Raw genomic sequence first — 23958 nt, forward strand, 5'->3', positions numbered from 1 at the left:
CCATCAAAGTAACCAGGTCAGCTTCTGTTCTAAACCCAGAACGGAACCTCATTTGAAATGCCACTTGCATCCCGTGATATATTATTATTATTATACTGTAGAAACCTTTCAATACATAACTCTGCAAGTCTTCAAGAACATTCACAATTCCGTCACAAAAGACAGCGCCACAACCGCGGCAGATAATACATCCCAAAGAAGTACAGTTGCCCACGTTGAACGTATGCGCAGCTAACTAGACCAGAGAGGATTGGAACAGAACTGGATAACCGTCAGTGCGCTTGCGCGAACCTACAAACTCACCGTTTCGTTCTTTGAGGTGGCAGCGCCTCCATTGTGGCACAAAGGGCGGGGCGTTCCGTTGGCCCCGCCCCCTATGTAGTGTCGCGAGCAGAACTGGTTGACTAAGACGCCATTTTGCGCTGCCACCACTGGTCGACAGTTGGTGGTTTGAACGTATTACTGGGAGAAAGGCCGGGCTCGCTGCCCCTCACCCGGACTGCCGCTCGTTGATCCGCCAGTGTTAGAAACTCGCCGACATGAGCGACGTGGAGGAGAACAACTTCGAGGGGAGGGTGAGTAGTGAGCGGCTGGCTCTGTCCGGGCCGCGGTGTCGGAGGCCTGGCCTGTGATCCTGAGGGCGTTAAGTGGCTGAAGAGCAAGTGTTAGCCTTCTCGCGGGGTGGTGAGCGGGAAGAAAGACGCTCGGGAGGCGTTGCTGGTCCTCGCCTAAGTGGTTTCGTTGCCAGAGGCGAGGCCGCGCCGTTTCCTGACTGGCCCGTTCTCTCGTTTCCACCCCCTGCTTAGCCGGCTTTCCTTTCTAGTGGTTCCGTATCAGAGTCTGTAGACTTTACGGCCTCGCTCCTGGGACCCCTTGTCCATGTTCTTTGCCAACCCCATCCCTTCGCCATTCTTAGTTTTCCGTTGCCCCCCCCCCCCCCCGTGGCTCTGAACCCTGCCAATGGTCTCGGCTACCGACCATCCTCCGCTTAAGTCTTCCTCGCTGCCCTCCTTCTTCGCCCTCACCCTCCAGCGCGTTCCCAAGTCTCGTACTAGTCAAGGAGAGTGTGCGTGTTGGGTTGGTGCGGGTGGGATTGTGAACGGGCGTAGACCGGGAAACGGAAGCATTGTGGAAGGAAGAGTCGGATGCTGAGGCCCGCGGCGTAGGGTTAAAGGGTTGCGATGTCGCCGCTGGGGTGTACAGGATGGAGGAGCTTTCTGTAGATAGGCTCCTCGGACTTTTCAGCATGATTTATTGTGTGCATATCAGATGCTTGAATCAACTTTTTGTTCTGTCAGGCATTAGGAAAGGTATGGTAGCCACAGACATTTCCCCCGCTATGTGTATTTTTGTTGTTAGTAACGCTGAAAGAAAGGCAAACACTTCACATTGAAACAGTTCCAGCCAGTTGCCCTGTATTTATGTGCTGGTCTCAGGGTTTTTTTATTTGCAGAAAAACCCTCAAGTTACCCCTTCAGTAAAGGAAGATTACTATGATTATTTAGAGGTATTTTAAATAGTTACTGGGATTGCTGCCCTCCTGGAGAAAATCCCTTGTGTGCAACTTTATTTGCTAGGTCTTTTTTAGTGTATTTCTGTTTGTGTGTTGAGCAGCTAAGCATTTTTCCCCAATTAAAAAGATGTGAGGGACTTGATGCTTATTTTCAAAACACGTGTGTTTAGCACATTTCACAACTTGTGACATTCCCTGCAGCTCTGAAAACTACAAATACAAAACATAATTGAGCAATGGTAGCCAGGATTTTTTTACTTGCTACATGGATTGTTCACATTGCATTTGGCAACTAAGATTAATGTTATAGCCATGGAATGTGGCTTTTATTGGTAGGCTGTAGAACATTCTGTGATATTTTGGTGACTTATATTTCACATATGTTGTGCTATTCCTCCAAGATGATCAGAGCAGTATACATTTTATCCTCTTAACAACTTTAGGGAGTTAGGTTTTAGCTAAGTGACTGCCTTAAAGTCACCCAATTAACAAAACAAATAATTGAATTTGGTCTTCCTTGGCCTAGGCTGACAGTTGTGCAACCCTGGCTATATGTCATTGAGTTTTTATATTAACTTTTTAGCATTTTGTGTTTCATGTATACTCCTTGAACTTAAGAAAAGTGACTTTTAGAGGTTTTTAATTGAAAACCAATCCCAAGTATAGCATGTGGGAAGTAACTTTTAATGTCGCTAGGTCATTTGGGTAGACAGAGTTAACAGCACAATGTAGGTTTAGATATGGCTGCAGTAAATGTCAATTTTTCTTGTGGGAACAGGGAAAACATTCAATACAGAATTGTTTGTAAGGCTGTTCAGTAACAGTATATCAATGTCTTATTCGTTAATTACATTAAGCTTCAGTATGTATCAATTTTTTTTAAAAAAACAGACTTTATATCCTGTTTTTCATCAGTGTTAGTGTTCTTTTGGTAATATAAACATGAGTATCTTGCATGGGCTTGTAAACATACCCAACATTTATTAGTTCATCTGCTCACAAAAACTTCCATTTATAGCTTATGACCTATAGAAAAGAGAGTCAGAAATAATTTCTATAAACATACCTGGCTTCTTGAAGACAATTTGTAACACAGTTATTGGCATCTGTGGTAGAGTGAAAATTTCCAGAAATATTGAAGCCTTAGAAAGATCAGAAAGTACATTACAGTATTCCTCTAAAGTGCTTGCCAGTGGTGAATGTTTCTCATCCTGGCAAGTGCTTTTAAGACAAAAGTAATTGTAGCACTACTCTTTTAAAGGCTTTAAAGCACAAGACTTGTGGCTCTCTTTACTTTTTGTCTTCATCCAAGTTTTTTCTTTATCTCAAAAGCGGTTGTCTTTGGATGCCCTTTCTCATTCCATTTCCCTCTTATCATCACTCTCAGAGAAAAAGGGAGAGAGAGAGAGCACAGCACTTCCATAAAATAGTAACTAAAAATCAGAGTGAAATAGGGTTATCTAGCAGGTGAGAATAGTATGTTCTTAAAAAACTGAAATTAGATTTATCAACGATTTCTATTAAAAAGTTTTCCCAGACTTAGTTATGAGGTTTCAGCTATGTCCACTCTGATCATATGTATATTGATTACACCCCACACTTTATTTTAAATAAAATTAATGCAATGTTTATTCAGATTTAATAGGGCTTTCTCCCAGGGAAGCGTGTGCAAAATTGCAGCCTTGAACATGTGAAACTGCCTTACGCTAAGTTGGGCCATTGGTCAAGCCAACTCAAGATTGTCTACTGAGACCAACAGTAGATTTCAGGATCACAGTAATTCTACCTGTGCTAACAGATCCTTCTACCTGCACAAGCCAGTGTCTGAAATTGAGGACCTGCACACAAAGCATGTGCTGTAGACCAAGCTGTGGGTTCTACTCTATATAAACGGATACTTTGTATCTTAAAAAGCTGGATAATTGAACTCTAGCCAGCAGAAGGTCTTGTAAGGCGCTACAGAACTTTGTTCTTGGGATCTTTTCAGTCTTCTTCACTTTTGTAATAATTTGTTTGGGCACGCATTTAATTCAAACATTGCACATAATTTTTACAGCAAGCTCTAATAGTATACAACATACACATTTTGTGGCACAATCAAACCCCAATGGTAAGGAAGTTAACACATTGGCACAAATTTCTTCACATATAGTATATTTGTTTAGTCCATTGATTAAATTGATGAAAGAAATAAAAAGGGCAAACAGGTCAGAAATTATAAAACAAATTTAATTTCATGTATTCATTTATTGAATATAGCGAAAATGGAAGTTGTTATTTATAGTCTACCTTTCTCAGGGATGTCCAAGGCGGATTACACAGTACAATTGAAAATACAATATAAACAACAGCTATTCTTTGTTTAACGGGTTGGTTCCCTTCATTAACAGAGAATAAGGTCCTATCAGTCTAGGAATGACTGTTACAGGTAATATAGGATCAGATTTTATAGTGTGTTGTAATAGTTAACTGCCAAACTTAGCCCATACTTGTGGATACCCGCTTAAAAAGATGTGCTATCTTCTAAAAAGTTCAAGTACATTTTCAAGTTTTGTATGTGCCTGTAACCATAATAACTTACGGAGTGCTACGTTTGGATAGCTTGCACAGCAGTTGCTTAGGCTGTATATAAGAGGGTTCAGGAATTATGTCACGCACCTTTTAGTGTTTCACTGCTGGGTGAGACTGCTCATAAATTGCACCCTGGAGGGTTCTGACTAATTCTAGATGCGTAGGGCATGGCTCTAGTTAATCATTGATGAAAGGAAGTCTCTTATTTACTACTGCTTCACATGTTTAAGACTGTGCATTTACTTTTGAAAACAGATTTAGCAGCTAAGCTCTCTTGACCTTAGGATGGAGGTTTTCTTATAGTGTTGCGTGTTAATATGGAAAGCATTTTTTTAACCCAAACTAAGGCAGCTATAAAATAAATTAACATTATTCAGGTTTTTAAAAGGTGCTTGCTATGTTTCCTTGGTACTGCTTTCATATCAAGAAATGAACTCTAAATGGCCCTTTAATGCGGGAATGGTCATGTAAGATGTCAAACGGGATCACATTTGAGAACTTGTGCATGAGAATTTCCTAATTAAAGATACAAATCTGCAGCTACTTTTCTACTCACATTTTCAAAACATAAGTAGACTAAAATACACTGAAGCAGCCTTCAAGTATGCATACTAGAACAAAGTCCTTGTAACATTTTCCTCACTGGATGAGGCAAATGAGATACTGCCATTTAAGAAGTAGAAGTCTAAAGATTCCCTGGATGTAAAAGACTGATTGCTTGATTGACCAGGCCCTGTACACCCAAAGAATCTTTAGACTTGTACAGCTTGAATGGCCATATCTCATTTACCTCATCCAGCGGGGAAATGTTACAAGGATTTTGTACTAATATGCATACTTATTTCAGATCAACCTATTTCTATTTATTTATTTATTTCAAATAAGCCACCCCATTAACTAGACATGCATTAAAGCATTTTAGCCTTGTTCCCTACCAGCACAACTGTTCATCTCCTCTGAATATTTTGGTAACCAGATATTATTTTTGTCTTTGCCAACTCCATTCTTCCCATCGCTCCTCCACAGTGCACAGAATTTGGGGGCATAGTCTCTCGGTTGGTGCTGGAATTAGGCAACTGGTTGCTAAGAAGAGATTCATGGTTGCTGAGTGCTGACTCTTGGGGAACCTGAAATATTAGACAGCACCACCTCAAAACTCAGTTGAGACTCCCTGTCCATGTATGAATTGTTACAGCCTTGAAGATATGAAACTGCCGTACACTGTGCCAGGCCATTGGTTCATGCAGCCTGGACAAGGCTAGGCTCTACTCTCTATCTCACAGGGACTCTGTGAACTCTTTCCAGAAATAGCCCTGTAAGGTGCCACAGATCTTTGTTCTTGGAAACTTGTCAGGTTAATGCTCTTAGTTTTGCTCAGAAAAAATATATCCTGTTTGGCACACTACCACATTATGAATTTGGATTATTTGTAGGCATCAAAACAAGGCTTATTCAATATGGGAAATAACTGGTTGGAAGGGACTGATTATTAGATTGATGAGCATTCCCTTCATATTATACAGTGAGACTGCCCTGTGAATTTAAGGCAATGCTGAAGTCATTTTTACTGTCTTAACCTGGTTTCTTGAGAAAGTAGAGTCTTATATCTGTAGCTCTTTTTACTATTAGCATTACCTGGTCCAGAATGGCATTCGAAACTTATACAATCTAGCACTACACTGTAAATTCTTCCTTTTCTAGAGGTATGCTAGTGGGCACATTGAGTCTCCCAGTTAAGTGGGCTTTGTTGGCATGGTCTGGCAAGTAGTGGTGTAAGGCACACTTTTTATATCTAGCATTTTTTGACGCGCAGGTCTTTACTATGAGGTATTTTAGTAATCTGTGAGGAAAACATAGGGATACTTTTTAAACTTGAGTAGAGGAAGGGCCATTAAGAGAGTTGAGAATTCTTACAATAAAGTACATTCCTTGAAAGCTTCCCAGCTTTACCCTTCTTTACAAAGACAGGAACAATACAAAACTGTACAAATATGGAGAAATTGAGATTAAAAAAGATGGTGTCAAGTGATCATGCTAATGTTGTAATCAGAAATGGGCCCTAAAACAGTATTATAATTGTTAGAAATAGCAGCATTTGTCAAAAGAAATGTTAGCAGTTTTCACTGTCTAAAAAGATTACTGAGAATTTTAAGGGAAGGATGCTGTTTTTAATGTACCTTAATTCATATTCTTCCTGATGTACATGTAATGAAGATTCAAGTACATTGAGACCTAAACCTTTGGGTAAGATTATTTTGAGGGAAAATCTTTGTCTATTCCTTCACTTCATTTCTTACTGCCTTACTTAAGTGCACTAATGCATATACTATATTGGCTTTTTCCTGTATTACTTTGGTGCATCTGTTGCCATGACATGAAAGGGATACAGGATAACAGCCTAATATCCTGTGGATTATTTCACACATGTAGCACACTTGGTGTAACTTCTGGTATAGAACAAGAATCTTAGCTTCACTTTATTTATATTTGATTGAGCAAGTATTTTGTAGCTTTTGGATTGAATGGTATTTAGAAATAACTTTGCATGCCTGGATGTTCAGATTAAATGTATCAGTAGCCTGGATCCAAAGAACCACAGTAGATCTGTTTATCTTGAACTGTTGACAAATCTCAAAAAAAAGAGAGAGAGAGACATTCCACTGTACTTAAAATAGCTCTGTGGATCCTGGTATATATATTTTGATACATTCAGGCAACCTTAATACTTGAGACAACATTTAAGTGTGTGTGTGTCTGTCTGTCTGTCTTGCAGAACTGAAGAGATAAAAGTTAGGGAGCGGAATAGATGTAGAACATTTGAGAAATGCACAAGGAAATCAGTGGACTCATTATTAGAGCCTATATGATTACACCAGTTAAAATACTTTCTAAAAATTGCTTTTATAATCTAGTTATTTGCACTTTACCTGCTGGCTATTCCACTTTGGTAGATAAAATTCTGAAACTCCAGCAGAGTCTTATAATCCCCACTTGCTTAAATATACTAAATGTTCTTTTTCCATTAAGGTTAATGTTCGTGAAGAAATGGAAGAGTTTTTTCCAAGAATGTGGAAGATAAATCAAGATAAAAGAAGGCTAATGAAAAGTATTAAAGATCAGAAAATTAAAATTGAATGGGGGAAAAAATTGAACAGAAGATTGGTCAGATAGAAGCACTTGAATATTTTTAAGGCTATAATGAATTGTTTTGAATTGGGGAAGAATACACGAAGTATGAAAAATGAAAAAATGAAGAATGAAGAAAAGTAGAAAGCAAGAGTGAAGTAGAATTAAAAGAATCTGGAAGAATGAATGGGTCCTAGGTTAAGTAAATGTATGGTTTATGTTCCAGTGTCTGTATGATCAAGTTGTAGATGAATTTGCATGATTACTTAGTTAATAGAGCATTTGGTTCAAGTAGGGAATTATTTGAGGAAATCACACAATGTTAACAGTGGGTTAAACAGAAATTTGTTCTGGAGGGTACTGCCTAACCATTTATCTTTCAGGCACAATCAATAAAATATAGTTACTTTTAATATAAGAAGGTAGGCATTTATGCAACCAGTACCATTTGTAATACTGTTTTTTTTGTTAGGAGTCGCGCTCCCAGTCAAAATCTCCAGCTGGGAGCCCTGCTCGAGTAAAATCTGAGAGCAGGTCAGGATCTCGTAGTCCATCAAGAGCTTCTAAACATTCTGAATCACGATCTCGATCAAGGTCAAAATCCAGGTCAGTATTTGCATGCTGTTAAGATTCACTGAGTAGCATTCTTATACTTGGCATAAATGTTGTTTTGGCCTTTGATCTTTGTGGATGAAACTTGTGGCGAGATTTTGAGTTGTATGTTTTAGAAGTGTATGGACTGTGAGTGCTAGGCGTTGTGAGGTGGGGGGAAATGTTTTGCTTTCCAGGAAAGTTGCATAACTACTCTATATAGCAATTGTTATAGCGAAGGCTGGCTCACATGGGTGGGTCCTGACGGAATCTTCGTCTCCTATATGTCATGTACTGTAAAGTTAGTTCAACTACCTTTCAAGATGTCATCATGTTACAGTGTTGGTTAGGTTACAGCTAAGCGACCCTGTGCAAAAATAAGTGTGTAATCGGAAGTAGCTTTAGGTCATAGGGAAGTTCTGGGTATGATTCTTGTAGAGATACCTGAAGACATTCCTGTAAAATGCCTTTATTTGATGACACACCATTAATATACATTTGCCTAGAAATCAGGACATAGTTAATGGTTTTATTTTTCCATTCTTTTGTAGGTCCTGTTCAGAGACACTTAATAGTGTTCATCTGCAGGGTTAAATCCAAGAGTTGGAGACTAGTAAAGGATTTGATAGAAAGTAATTGTATAAATCACTGGAAGTATGAGGCATAGCTTTCAAATTGCTGAATTATGTCAGCTTAAACATTTTTGTTAAAAATACTGTAGTGCATTGTTCTTTAATCCTCCTCATGATAAAATGTTACGGTAGTCTATTCGAATAAGTGCTTAATATGTTATGACTCTTATCATGTCTTTAGGCAGTTGCACAATTTCCTTGTTTCTACAGTAAAATTATATAGAAAATTTTTGCAATATGTTCTTCACTCTTGCTAAACATGTTTTATAACAAATAGTTACCAAATATGAATTTTATAGCATTGGGCGAAGATAGGCATAATATCTTTTGTCTTCATGTAGATGTCAGATGTCCTTAGACGCCTGTAAATTCCCCACCTTATATGACAAATATCCTGACATGTCAGGAAATCCATGTACTGTCCCCTCCTCCCATTGTAGTGAAATTTTGTAAGCCCAACATTCTGCTATGCATATGGTTGTACATGCTTCATGCAGGGGTGCTGCAGCTTAAAATGAACTCTGCAGAATGTCCTGAATGTTGTGTATCAGATATGCAGAACTCCTCTATTTTCCAGTGTTTCTGGTGATTAGTACATCTTGGACTGCACGCACTGTATTCCATCTAGCTCTTATGCTGAAGACAACTGAGGCTTAAGTGTGCATGCACAAAGACTTTTCTGTATGAATGGATGATAGAAATACTTGGATATTAAGAAAATGTAAAAATTTAAGTCTACTCACAAAGTTTATTCTTATTTACTCTTGTAATACACGCATTCAATGAGTATATTGATTTTAATATAGGTTTTAAATCATTGTAAATTATTTGTAAAATTGTAAAAAATGTAAATAATTTATCTATCATCAGTATTTGCATCTAACTTGAATTTTATCATTTGAAGGTCTCGCTCAAGAAGGCATTCTCACAGGCGTTACACTCGCTCTCGATCCCATTCTCACAGAAGGCGATCACGAAGCAGATCCTACACCCCAGAGTATCGTCGTCGAAGGAGCCGCAGTCACTCTCCAATGTCTAATCGAAGAAGGCACACTGGCAGTAGAGTATGTGGTCAATGTAACTAAGTTCTAAAGAAATGCATTTAAGTCTTCAGGCTTATATCATTACAGAAACTTGCCTAGTGTTTCATTAAATGTTACTTTATTTTGTGATGATTAGCCATAATATGCACAGCTTGCTAGCTTCCGTGGCCAAGGAGACAAACCCTTGGCTTTTTCTACTTGCCAGACATGAGAGGCAGTGTATTGAAGTAGTTAGAATATTGGGCTAGGCTCTAGGATACCTGGATTCAAATCTCCTCTCACCCATGAATCTCATTGTGTGACCTTGTGGTCAGTCTTTCTCTTCGCTTCACCTACCCCATAGGGTTATTGTGAGAATACAATGAAAGAACAGAAGTATGTATGCCATCCTGAGCCCCAAAGAAGAATAATGGGAGGAAAATTGCATGGGATAGATGAGTTTTCCCCAGTGCGGTTTTTCCCCAGGCAACAGTACAGCTAGCAGACTAAGCATCTATACTACCTCCACAACCGAAGGGGAGTAGGACAGGCTGGCTTGTTGGCAGTATTATTTTCCTGTGTTTGTCTTTGAGGAAAGAAGAGTGAAAAATAAGAAAAGGCATTATTGCTGTATCGCACAGCAATAATGATTGTATTAGACCTTACACCTTAGACAGTCTAATGGATTCCAGTAAGATCTTTAGTTATCAGTGCATTAACATGTTGGTAGAGTATGCTCTGACCTGGATGGCCCAGGTTAGCCTGATCTCTCAAGATATCAATGATAGGGTTGCTGCTGATTAGTACTTGGATGGGAGACCACCACTGAAGACCAGTGTCATATGCAGAGGCAGGCTGTGACTTGACAGCACATTACACACAAATGTAAAACTTCAGATATGATGGTTGTTAGGTAGTTGGGGATAGCAGAGTTGTGGCTTTAAAAAGATGACATGGCCTTAGTACAGGGCTGAAAAGACATTCTGTGAAAGACTTTCCTTGCCTTTTACTTATTGGGAAGTGCTTCCACTTAGTCTTCAGTGTAGAATGTTAATTGCATGAATATATATTGGACTTAATTTCATGTAAAGACCATGGAAACTTAGTAGATCAGAGAACCTCAGCTGGATTGCTGGAATACAAACCGATCTATTTTTCTCAGTAAAACATCCAGTTATTCTGAAATGATCTTTATAATTTAAGTTTCAGAAATGTATCACCTGGCATGTAAGTATTGGAAAAGCCTCTGTGCTACAAAGAACGAAAACAAGATTGGAATACCTACAAGTAAAAATTATTCCCTTAAAAGGACTGATAACATCTTAAGAGTGAAGAGTTCTATGTGCCCACACTAGAGTTGCTTTAGGAATGGGAAGGAGCTTGAGAGGATGTGTGACTAATCCTTTCTCTTATCTACTGAAGGTATTTGGAGCACTTTATATGGGTGGTGGTGGTTTCAGACAAGAAATATCCATTTTGTGTTGCTCTCTTGCCAAAGCCACAGAAGATGGAGGTTCTATGAAGTCAGCTGTCTAGAACATGCAGCTACAGACAATTACATGCATATGCAGTCATGTAGCCTATTGCTAGATTATAAATGTGTATTTTCAGCTGCACAAAAATTGAACTATCAAAGCTCATTCGATGGATATCAAAGGAACTATCCTGATGCTTGCTACAGTATGATATAACTGACACAAACTGCCTAACCAGGTTAGGTATGCAGGCTTATCTGCCTCATGGATTTTGCTGTAATGCACTCTACTGTGCAAACACGTATCCCCATCCAAATCCTTGAAATCAATTTAATAAACTAAGATGGAATACCTTCCCTTTGCCCGGTAAGAATTCGATCCTGTGGTGGTGTACAGCAGGCACAGTCGCCTTCATTTCTGGTGTGCAGTATACTGTAAAATAGAATTTGTTTGCTGAGGAAGACCATTAAGGAAATGTGTATTTTAAGGAATAATTTCTTTGAACCACTATTGTAGGCATTCCTGAATAAATTGGTTCATTCTGCAGGCTAATCCAGATCCTAATACATGTCTTGGAGTGTTTGGCCTCAGCTTGTATACCACTGAGAGGGATCTTCGTGAAGTCTTCTCTCGTTATGGACCTTTATCTGGTGTCAACGTAGTTTATGATCAACGGACTGGGCGATCACGAGGATTTGCTTTTGTTTACTTTGAAAGAATAGATGATTCTAAAGAGGTAAAAGCTTCTGCATTCTTAATGTCTTTATTTTTTCTTTGCAAAGTATGTAACTGCTGGAACTTTTTGGTAGTTCTGTGCATTTAATTTGTATAGTTCTGTGAACTTGCAAGGGTTTTTTTGTTTGTAATATCTCTGCTGTACATCCAGAGAGTGATGTGAACAGCTATATGAAAGACAAAGGGTGAAGTTTAGAATTAACAAATGTAAAAATAAGTCACCCAAGCTAGATAGCAGTACCTGAGAAAATTCAAGCATGAAAACACACAGCTTCCTGCTAAAATCAGCTCTCTATCCAAGGGGGTGGAAGCTTTTCAGTGTATCATTCTTAAATATCCAGGATATTTAAAATTTCTCAGCTTAATTTCTGTTCCAGGGGGCTGGGGATGAGCAGATTTCATAAGGAGGATAGCCACCAATGTAGTACCCCAAGGACCAGTGTTGCAGCAGTCTATATTCATTTCTTATGAGTGATTTGGAATCTGCATTGAGCAACCTTATTATGAGTCCCACCAGTAATCTTGGAAGTGTAATACAGTTCATATATACTGAGATCTTAATTTGTCTGGCTATGACTGTTGAGTCATGTTGGAAGCCTGCTTGAAAATGACAGGTCAGCATACAGCAGTCTGTCAGCACAAAGCGCATGGATTTTCACAGCATTCCTCTTCACCCAGCAGTGTTTTCTCATTAAATTGTTTTCTGAAGTTACAGGATGTGCTTGGACAAATAGCCATGAGCATTATAAGTTGCAGTGAGGGAAGAGGAAAGGAGGTGAATACATGGAAAACACCTTCGAGTTGTGCTGATGGAAAGGCGGACAGTTAACCTCCCCACACACACACACTACTGCGCCCTGACCTGCATGGCTGCTAGTCCTGCAACCTCAGGGATCAGGACTGCAGGTGGTGGTGGGGAACCAAAACTTACCATGCTTTCCACTGAAATTGCTGGATCCAACCCAACATGAAATAAGAGGAATGTGATGATAAAAGTCCCATTATATAAATACATGGGTTGGGCTGATCTCTAACTATGGTGAAGAGATATGACGCAGGGTGTGGGACTGCATGCACCATCCTCATTTTATGTTGTGGATTCTCTGTGCCCTTCCCCAATGGCCTTAACCACAATTAAAGGTTATATGTGCCTTGGCTCCAATACCAGTTAATATTAAGAAGCATTCTCATAGTATCCAAGTTTTGAATCCAAGGATCTGAGAATTGTCATTTGGAAGGAGAGACATGTTAAGCTTCCAAAATACACCTAGCATAAAACCACATCCTAATTCATGTCTTAAATGTGGCTACTTCATATCAGTATCTGTAGTAATAGTTTTCTTCAGAAATCTCAGTTTCCCTTGAATGTATAATGACTGGAAATACTTTTGCAGTAGTAGATTAAAGTACATCATTATAGCTTCAGAAGCTTTTACCTTTTTTGTCTGTAAAGTGATTAAAAGTGGTGACAGAGCAACTGAGATACAGTACTGTCTCTTTGAAAGGCAATTTTTCAGGTTGTAATGAAGTTTGCATATATGAATCTGAAGTATACAGAGGATGTGATGCTCTTAATTGCATGTTTTACGAGTTCTGGCTTGTTCTCTCCTATGGACTTTTTGGTGGGGGTGTTTTAAAATAGTGTTTCTATGAGGAAAGGAAATCACTAGGTGGCGCTGCAACCTACATTTAATGTGATTGTAGAATATGCTACTTTTGTTAAGATGTAAAGAGTGACTATATGGAAGTAGGTTTATTTTCATAAACCCTAAATTCCTGGGGAAGCCGAGGTTTTTAAAATCCAACAAAATTAACGTGGGATAAAAATATTTATGGTTTGATGTAAAGGTGCTATCAGGAATGTTGCCTCCTCTACTAATTCTGAGCGCTGATCACAGCCATTTCAGCAGTCAGGCAGGTGAGACGTGTTCCCTTTTGTTTGTGCAACTAAAGGCTCTCCCTTTCCCAAAGGCCTTGCCTTTCCAGTCTCTGGGTTCATTCTGGGGTGCACCTATGCCCAAGTTATGAATTCCAGACTCCACTTAAATAAAAGGGTTTTTTCCTTAAGGAGCGTTTGCAAAAAGCATAAAGCACTCTTACACAGGCAACAGACATTAAAATAAGAAAATCTTACTGTTAGTACATAATAAGATCTGCTTATCTAAAACTTGAGAGCTAGCTTATCTCACCCGTCTGTTAGAATGTGAGCCCTCTCCCTTGTTCAGTCCCTTGGTTTGGCATAGGGACGTGCCGAAGTGATGAACAGCATGCAGCTTCCAGCTTCTCTCAGGCATAATGTCAATATGTTTGCTAACTAGCCATTCTTCTGGGTGAACTAGGAAGCCATCTTTTCAGGACTCAGTGAATCACCCAGCAACTCAACAGCCAATCAAGACTGAGCTATTAATTAGCAATTCAGCAGTGTGAAAATCTAGGGAGTGAACTGAGAACAACCTCTCTAAGGTTGAACCTCTGGGGTACTCAAGAGACAGCTCCACAGGTGTTATTAATCAGCCCAGCAACCACACATCTGAGCTAGGCCACAACCTGACAACACTTACAATTCTGAACCTAAGTCCAGCCATTTTTACCAAAGACCTAGTCTTGGGCTGACAATTTCCTTACAGGTGTGCTTCTGCATATGGGAAGGCTTACATGCTTATGGGCAGATGGAAACATGAGAACTGTTGTTCCTGTTCCTTGTTAAAGCCTCCCAAGTTATTCTGTTGGTACTTGCACAATGATCTGCAGAATAGCACTTGAAGGGTTTTTTCTTTACAGATCTTTGGTCCCCTGGAAGTCTAACAGCATCATCCTATTACTCTGGTCTGAACCATAGCCCATAGTAACTTTTTGTAGGATTGCTCTGTAGATTACTTGATTAACATTTTACTTCATAAATTATAAATCATAAACCAGGAAAAGATTTTTTTGTCAATAAACATGTTGGTAGCAACCAAGAATTCTTCTTTATAATCATAAAAAGGGACAGTAATCAAATAGTTGTATTTCAGAAAATGTACTGTTGTACATCTGTGTCAAATGTTAAAAGTAGGACTAAATGCCATTAAGTGATACAAAGTATACAGAAGCAGGAAACTTTGAGACCCATGAGAATAGAAAAGATGAAGTTTGGTATAGAATCATTCTCTTTAATATACTGGTTGATAAAGTTGTATATGGTGAGTTAGTAGAGAAGAGAGTCATACAGACTGAACCTGCCATGTTAAACTCCGCTGGAGTTGGGCCTTGAAAGCCAGCTGGCAAAAGATTGGGAAGCATGAAATGGCAGCTGGTTAGCAGTAACCCAGACATGTGCACCCTGCAGGAAGTTATACTGTTCCACATTCCTGTTCTAATTCATCCCCTTGTATCAGTCAGAGCAAATCTTGGAAGGGCCTAGTCTTCATCAGAAAAAATTACTGCTTGTTTACCCTTTGGTAAAGTATCGCTCATTTCCTTATAGGCAATGGAACATGCAAATGGAATGGAACTGGATGGCAGGAGGATCCGTGTAGATTATTCCATCACAAAGAGAGCGCACACACCAACTCCAGGCATTTACATGGGCAGGCCAACCCAGTAAGACATTTACTAGCTTTATTCTGGGCTTTTTTAAATGGTAGTGTTTTTTTATTTAAGGAGTTGATAATCAGTAGACTTGTAACAGTCTACTTCTCCTAGTTTAATCACTGTAATAGTTGAAAGGATTCATTCTGAAACATACATTTAAATGGTTTTTAAACCTGAGTCTTAAATAGACAAAATACAATATTTGGTATACCATTACAATGTATTTTTTTTGTACTCCCCCCCCCCCCAAAGCAGTGGAGGTGGTGGTGGAGGTGGAGGAGCTGGCCGTCGCCGTGATTCCTATTATGACAGAGGCTACGACAGAGGATATGACAGATATGAAGAATATGATTATCGCTACAGGTACATGTTTTGTAAATGCTGTAGGAATCTCTGTGACAAACATTATATTCTATCAGTGCCTTTAACTTAACTATACATCCACACAGTGGCATGCTGTTTACTATACACAGTGTCTGATATGTATTTCTGAAAATGAGAGTGTGTCCAATATATGCTCATGCATATTTTCTGAGCATAGGGCCAAAAAGTTAGTTTGCTTTTCATTCAGTCAGAATATGTGCAAAAAGTAAAGCTGCACTTGTAACAAGGCATCTCCCTCTTCTTCTTAGCAGTTTGATAATACTAGCAACAAGAGATTAGGTAGCCTGCTGGTTTTGTAATTGCTTTGGGACTGAAAAGAAGCTTGTTAGGGAGGGAGCACACCTGTAATATGAAAAACTGAGGAAAAGCGACTTGCTTTTATAATTAAACTGTTTTTATACAAACATTTCCACATCAAACCAGTAGTTCTAGAACATTGTAGAGCACCAGCTAAAATAGAAAAGCGTGTACATAGTTTGTTTTCATATATGACAGTTTACATTTGTCTGAGGGGAAATTGTACACTCTATAAACCATTTGACCAAAAAAAGAATGTTTTAAACTTTGAATAATGAATATGGACAGGAAAGAATTAAACATAGGTATGAGCTACTGCCAACAAAACTACTTTGTTCTCTTCAAAGGAGGCGATCACCTTCTCCTTATTATAGCCGTTACAGATCACGATCAAGATCTCGTTCCTACAGCCCAAGTAAGTATGCATTTCTATTGAGTAGATGTATCCTTTTAGCATAATGAAAGATCTTGAAGCATACAGCAGGTGAGTAGAAATTATAACCATTGTTACTGGGAGGAGGGGAAAATGCAAATGTGAAAGTATGATGGTTTACCACTTTTTTTCTCTTTCCTTTCAGGGCGCTATTGAAGAACAGAAGCCAGTTACAATTGCAAACATGGTTTTTAAACAGCAAGTTCTGACCTTAGCTTTTCTTATAGATCCTCTGAAGTTACCCTAGACCCTATTAAAGATCTTTGGTTCATTATGTATTTTTAGTTGAAATATCAGTTTTCCATCTCTTATTGTAATTCTCCAAGTGTAATTGTTGTAGTTTTATGTACTTAAATGTCTTTAAGAAAAACGAAATAGGCTTCCCAAAGTGTTGATACATTTTGTAAATCATTTTCTTTATTTTTTAAGCAAGTGTATTTCTGTTGAACCTAATGGGGGCGGGGAAAGAAATAATTAGTTTGTTTTAAAGCTTGCACATTGTATTTCAGTAGAACCCTACTATTTGAATAACCATCTTTTTGCCTATTTCTTCTGAGAAAATGTTGACCTGTATCTTCAGTTACACTTCAGTATGTATCCTTGAGCCGGAGTTATCATTTATAGTTCTCAATGTAGTAAGTAAACATTACTGGAGGGAATTCTGTGGAAATATTAATTGTATACTGAAAATTACAGCTTGGTATGTGTTGGATAAAATCTTTTTGATGGCAATATTGGTGACATTTGAAGTTATTTCGTTAAAGTATATGAAGCAAAGCTTTCTTTAAATTGTACTTTATCTATTTGCAGCCCCGTTGTCAGGACACAGGCTTAAGCCTTAATGTTCTTGGCATAGCAAATATTTGATATTCACAATAATTCCATGATTTTTAAATTATGGTTAAGCAGGTTCTATTTAGTAGTATGGATTGAAAAATTATTACTCTAGACTTCTTAAAATAAATTTTAAATTCTGTCATTGTAGCCTTTCGGTATTTATGATTGGATAGATTAGATGGATTTTATTTAAGAAAAGACAGGAGAACATCCAAAGGTACCTTGGATAAATTGCCCATTTTGAGCTTAATTTCATCAGAGCTTGGAAGCTAAGGGTTGGTACTGGGATGAGAGACTGCCAAGGAAAATAGGATGCTGTGCAGAGAAGGCAATGGCAAACCGCCTCTGCTCATTTCTTGCCTTGAAAACTTCACGTGTTAGAGGTTTATGGAGTTGCCATGATCAGTTGTGACTCAATGGGCACTCTTTATCTTTAATAGGTAGGTCAGTTACTTCTTTTGCTCCTAAGTGTGGTAAGGATAATCTGATAATTTCAACTATCCCCACTAGCAACAGGTTTTGATCCTCTCAACTCTGATGTTGCAGCACCATCTTCAGATAACTTCAAGGATACTTATTACCAGTTAAATTGAATTTGGACCGTTTGAGAGGTTAACTGATTTGATAGGTTCACTCATCTAACTGAAACATTTCTGAAGATAGCCTGTGCAGAACACAAAGAGTATGCTACTATGGTGCAGAGTAATCTGGTTTTAAGGTGTTGTAGGCCAGTTTCTTCTGTCTTTCCATATAAATACAATTTCTCATACTAGGGTAAAAAGGGGATAGCTATCCATCTAAGCTGTTTCCTAAAAATGCCAGTGAGCCAAATAGACCTAGTTGAATCTGAAATCCTCCCATGTGGAAAATTATTTAAAAACATTTAAAGATGCCAGTGGTCATCTTTAGGAATCAAAGTAAGTGTATCACTATGATCTAATGCCATCATGGGAGTCCCTGGCCATTTTCAAAAGTAGTTCTATGGCACAAAGCTCTGATAATTCTGACAACTCTGAAAAGTGAATTAACAAGACAGGAACCTGTATGTTTTTTTACAAGTCCTAATCAAGTAGGAGGAACCTGTTGCTAACCCTGAGCTCACTGCCATCCTTAAACCTTTTGAGGAAGCTAACTCAACACAAATGACTCCTAATGTTGATCACCTAATGGGAAAATGAAGAAAAGAACATGTTTTCCTCCTCTGTGGCTCTCCCACCTACAGAACAAAAAGCCATTATAGGTAAACTTAACAGATGTAAATGAAATACTCCCTGTCATTAGGAACCAAACAAGAACAGTTCTTCCCAACTATGAACAGCTTAACTAATGCCCACTCAAGTCTGATAACAAGCTATCTTAATCAGATTCACTACTGAATGACACTACCTTTAATACTAAAAAATAGGGCACGTTTGTGAGTAAGCCACAATCTAACACTTCAATATAAGTGTAAAAGAATAAAATTTAATGAGCTGCTTGAAATGCTTAAGGAAGTGTTTGGATTGCTTGTGCAGAACAATGGACTCCACCATTATGGACCCAGAAACCTTGAAATTCATCATACGCAACAAGATTTTAAGAATGTATTGCTAGTAGAGGAAGTGGTACAAAGTTGATGTATGGCATGGTAGGGACATGGCAGAAATGTCTCTCAATTGCAAGAACTAGCTGGTCACGCCACAGAACTTCGGCTTGAGAAAGAAGCTCCTCATCAGTCCCCTCTTCTAACACTTGATTACTAATGTGCTTAAACCAGGGGTTCTCAGCATGGTACCTGCTGACACTTTTCCTGGCTCCCACCAAGGGTTTTTAGAAAGGCCGGGTGGGGCCTTGATTAGCTTTTATAGATTTGACATATTCTGCTGGATGGGTGTTTCTTAGCTAGCTCAGTATGTACATTTGGGTGTGTGCATATTTGTGTCTATGCAAGGAAATATTTTAAACCATTTATTCATTTTAAAAAGCATCATGTTCAATAAAGCTTCTGCCTGAAATGCTGAAGAACTACAAACAGTTATGCATAACCTCACTCCCTCACATTTTGTGCTTGGCTCCACCTGGAACAGCCATTTTATGGGTTGCACCCACTATCCTGTGTCAGTTGGTGAACTGTGGTTTCATTCCCCTCAGTTTTAATCTTATGATTAAGATATTTCAGGACATTAAAAACAGAAAAACCTTCCTCCCCTTATTATCCTTTAACAGTCGACAATAATATGTAATACATTGGTTTGCACAAGCTGACTGCTATGCTGGAGTGCTGCATGTATGTTGAGCTTGTAAAAATTTCTATAAACTGGAAGGCATATTTATTCACACTTTAAAGAATAGCAAGACTGTGCAGCCACAATGTAACTTTACAAAGCATAAGATTTAAAATTAACATAAATATTACACAGCGCATACCAGCAGAACCTGGAGTAATAATCTCTTTGAGAGAGAGGGGAAAGGAAGCTTTTTGAATAGTCAAGGAGTAAGTATGGGGAAAGCTTGGCTTTTCAGCCATTTAATACTGTTTTACTATTGCCCAGGAATTGTCAGCTTGCTGTTACTGCTTTTGGTTTGGGTGAGATGGATGTTTAGTATAATTTGGGGTGTTGAAGGAGGGGGCGGAGAAGAAGAGAGCAAAGGAAATCTTGAATACTGTATAGCTTGATAGTTTTGTTTTAGACCTATCAGATATTTAAGATGTAAAATTTAACATACTTTCCATAAAGAAGGACTAAAGAAATCTTTCTAATTCTTCCTAAGCAGGTTATCAATAAATGCATCTCTGAGGCTAGAATATCTAATATAAGACCAGTTTTAATACACTTACTTGACTTTGCTGCTTTGAGGTGTATACTGGTACTAGGACAACAGCATGCTGCATAACATTCATTTTTGTTTTGTAGTGTATCGAGAAGAAGTTATATATAGGAATAGATGTCCCTTCTTCCTCTGTACTACACCTGGTGACTAAGAGCAAAACAGCCAAAAGAATTTGGGTAGATTATAGTACAGAATAGTATTAACCACTGATATGTATCTTTGACAACCTTGGAAGAGTTGCTTTTGTAAGAACTAATCTGAAGGAAGCTTTTCATATTAGCTTTCTTCCTTGTTTTCAGGGGTAGGTGGCAGTCTTGTGTCGGGGGGCGGGGAATTTAGCAATACCAATGTTGTCCTTTCTTGACTACAAGAAAATGTAGTGAATGTACCCCTTTCTGGCAGTCTTGCAGCTTTCAACACCTGCTACAGATAGCTGACCCCATCTCTTACTTCCTGACTGCCTATTTAAGGATGTCATGTGTTGAGGAACGAATAAAGAATGTGGAATGCCCGTACCCTGTAACTGCTGGCCTGCAATCAAATTTACTAGAACACAATCTTCAGTTTTAACCCAATGCTGTTCATCTTTCATAAAGTATTTCTGCATTAAAGACAACATACGTTTTGGATGTTGGTTTTCTAATCAGTATTAATCACTGTAGCAAAGCTTGCATTAATACTGCAAGTAAGCACTGTTATCTACTGCAACTCATTAAGTTTTCTTTACAACTTCTACTGTAAATTAAGTAAGTGCAATAATAAAATAAAACGTTTAATGTAGGCATATATATACCATATGGGGAGACAAGGTATACAACTGATGCTGTTCTGTCTTTGTGTTGTGCTAATTTATTCACAGGAACAGTTTGACAGCCAGCTAAATTGTTTACGCAGACTTAAAAATACAAGGAATTTTAGGATACTCAGCTATATAACCCAAACTGTGAAGGGTTTAGTTTTCTATATGGAATGGAGAGCCACATTCCCAAAAGATAACTTTGTAATTTCTCTTAAATTCTAGGGGAAATGAGGCATTGTAGAAAGGGTATTAGGGCTGTGGTAACTGTTCTGATACAAAAAGGTGAATGAAAAATAGCATAAGAGATGACTTGCTAAGAAACTTTCTATTTTCAAAACTGGTAGGCAAAATGATATCTAGATAAGAAATAAATGTTTACATCACTCACATAGAAATATTTCAATATTTAAAGTGTTTTACTCAGCATAGAACACCAAAGCAAAAAAACTCATCAAAATTCCTCTTGCATCAAGCTCTGCACAGCCCAAAATTGCCTTGTCACCCTACAGCCATGTGAAGGGTAGGTTTTATAGCCTTTCTTAAGTTCATGTGAAAATGACATCTGACTTGAAGATATTCCAAAAGTTTGGGGCAGTATCCTACTGCGTATAGAGCAGTGGGGGACTGGTTCTCTGTAACTATTGTGTATGACAATCTCAGACTGGAAGATTCCTGAGCAAGGAAAAATCTTTAGGTACAAGCCTCATATACCTTGATTTGGGCCTAAATGCTCTCAGGTAACCAGTGCAGTTGTCATAGATCCAGCTGTGAATATGTTTTTCCAGTATGCATTGGGAGATGAGCTACTGCATTTGGCACTTGCTGTAACTTCCAAGTCTCTCCTCCCCCACTCCATAAAGCACATCATAATGGAAACAGATTACAAAAGATTGAATAAGCAGGGTGAGTGCCTATGTCTCCAAAAAGGCCTCGCCCAAATATATGTGAGAAAAAATTAGGTCTTGCTTCCCAGGAACATTTCCAGGCCCTGAATTTGTTTTGATGGGTAATAAGCACCCTATCTGTTAAAGGCATGGCATAACACAGCCCTTAATACCACAGTAATTACCTATGTTGTATTTGGGTTTGTTTTGTTTAATCCCTTCCATTTATGCATTCAGCCATTGAGTTTGCTGTTCCAGGATGCTTGCTTTCTTAAGGAGATACAGAGCATATTGATAACATTCTATCCCAAAACTGCAGATGATTTCTTTCAGTGGTTTTATATGCCTGGTAACCATTGGGCCAGGCTGACACAATCCTTCTTCCTTGTATGAAAATCATTTCAAAGTGTTCAATTAACATCGGTCATGTCTGAACATGGGCACCTTAACAGCTTGCCTTTCCTCCCAGTAACTGGCATTCTTAACCGTAACCAGATTGTGCCCATCAAACATACCCAATTTTATTCATGGCATCTTAGAACGGCAGACTGAGAAGTATAATAATAACTGTGCTTATATACTGCTCTTGTAGACAGATCAGTGTCCCACCTGGAGTGGTGAACCAAGTCAGTGTTGTCAGTGTTATCATCCCCACAGTACAGTTAGGGAGCTGGAGCTGAGAGGAGTGGCTTACCCAAGGCCACTTACTGAGCTCATGGAAGAAAGGGGATTGGAAACAGCAAAACTGATTTGCAGCCCAACCACTTGACCACTATGCTACAGCAGCTCTGTAAGATCAGTAGGGAGGTATTCTCCCTGGTAACCTTAAAAACCACCACGTTTATTGGGGTTGTCTTAGTCATATTGCCAGGCTGGAAGCCTAATTAAAGCAAATCTAGGAAGGGGGGTTTTTGTTTGCTTGTTTTTGTTTCCACATCCTAAGAAGAGAAGATAACTCTTAAAACTAGCCCAATCCCCTAAACAGTCTTCTGGATGGCTAGATCTCTAATACATATGGGGCATTCCGCTCCCCAGTGGAGCTTTAATAGACCTAGGTAGTCCTTTGCTTGACTACAACAGAGTTTGTAGATTGTGAGTCTCGCTGTGTTCAATAGCAGAGATTATAAGGAAAGGCAGAATGCCTTTTCCTTACCAGCAAGCCAACTTAGATCCATCTGTGTGGAGCCCTGATCAAAGCAAGTACAGGGTTCCCAGCTATCAAGTGGAACACCCCTCGGAACTGAGGAAAGGATGCAGGCCCTTGCTTAATTGCTCCAGTAGTCCTGTCGATTCCCTTTTCTGCTGGCTGTGAACGAAACTAGTCTAGCCACTATGATATGAGAGAAGCAGATAGGTGAATGGGTACTAACTAATGAAGCAGGGTGAATCGGGGGGGGGGGGGGGCTTCTTTCAGTGGTGAAATAGCACAGCCAGGCAATTTTCAGGCACCAGGAAGTAAATACCAGGAAGTATTTGGCTTTTTTGAAGACAGCCTAAAATTCTGTTACTACATAAAATAGGCTGTCTACAATCGGATCAAAATAATTAGCTCTTAGAAAGTAAATATGGTATTCATATTGCTGCTTCTGAAGGGTCATCTACCATTTTATGGACTCATAGAATTAACATTTTGGCATGGACAACCAGAATAGAAAAACCAGAATAGCACTCAGTACATCCTTCTCATTTATAAAACTCATTGCTTTGGCAGAAGCCTCTGCCTATGGATCCTGACAGGTCTTTGAGAGTGTTCAGGCCACCACCTGGTCTCTGGACCTATGTCCATCCTGGCTTTTAAAATCTTGCCAGGAAAAGATACTGGAACCATTAGTGAAAATCCTCAGTTCCTCCCTGATTAAGGAGCTCCTCCTAAACCTTTGAAGGAGACAGTTGTTATACTTCTGGTAAAAAAAAACTTCATTAGCTAGGGATGAGGTGGCCAGTTACAGGCCAGTCTCCAATTTGCCTTTTCTAGGAAAGATGATAGCATGTGTGACAGCAGAGCAGTTCCAGGACTTTGTAGATAACACATCTCATTTTAACCCAGCTGTGCTGAAGCTATGGTCTTCAGACAGCCATCTGTTGGCTATCCCACCTCTTAGGGTGGCCTATCTGATATTGAACTGAGCCAGAGCCTTTTCAATCATGGCCCCTGCTCCATGAAATGGGCTCTCTGAAGAGGTGTGGGGAGCCCCCACCTTGGAGATTTTCAGGAGGTACTGCAAGGCCTGTATGTTTTGAGGGAGATTTAATGACAGGTATTTTTTAAGGGGGG

At 39.0% G+C, this 23958-nt stretch overlaps 1 protein-coding gene across 2 annotated transcripts; it reads left to right on the forward strand.

Annotated features, from left to right (window-relative positions):
• Positions 1-389: 389 nt before the first annotated feature.
• Positions 390-17084, forward strand: TRA2A (transformer 2 alpha homolog). Of its 2 annotated transcripts, none has more exons than XM_054990782.1 (8): positions 390-575; positions 7683-7816; positions 9338-9497; positions 11478-11666; positions 15132-15247; positions 15494-15601; positions 16267-16334; positions 16498-17084. In XM_054990782.1, the coding sequence occupies exons 1-8, from the start codon at positions 540-542 to the stop codon at positions 16506-16508; spliced, it is 822 nt and encodes a 273-aa protein (XP_054846757.1). In that variant the 5' UTR covers positions 390-539; the 3' UTR covers positions 16509-17084. The 2 variants fall into 2 exon arrangements, with proteins under 2 accessions (XP_054846757.1, XP_054846756.1); XM_054990781.1 differs by having other exon boundaries at positions 391-575; positions 15491-15601.
• Positions 17085-23958: the final 6874 nt, after the last annotated feature.

The sequence above is a fragment of the Eublepharis macularius genome, chromosome 11 (assembly GCF_028583425.1).
Source record: "Eublepharis macularius isolate TG4126 chromosome 11, MPM_Emac_v1.0, whole genome shotgun sequence".
Taxonomy (NCBI): Eukaryota; Metazoa; Chordata; class Lepidosauria; order Squamata; family Eublepharidae; genus Eublepharis; species Eublepharis macularius.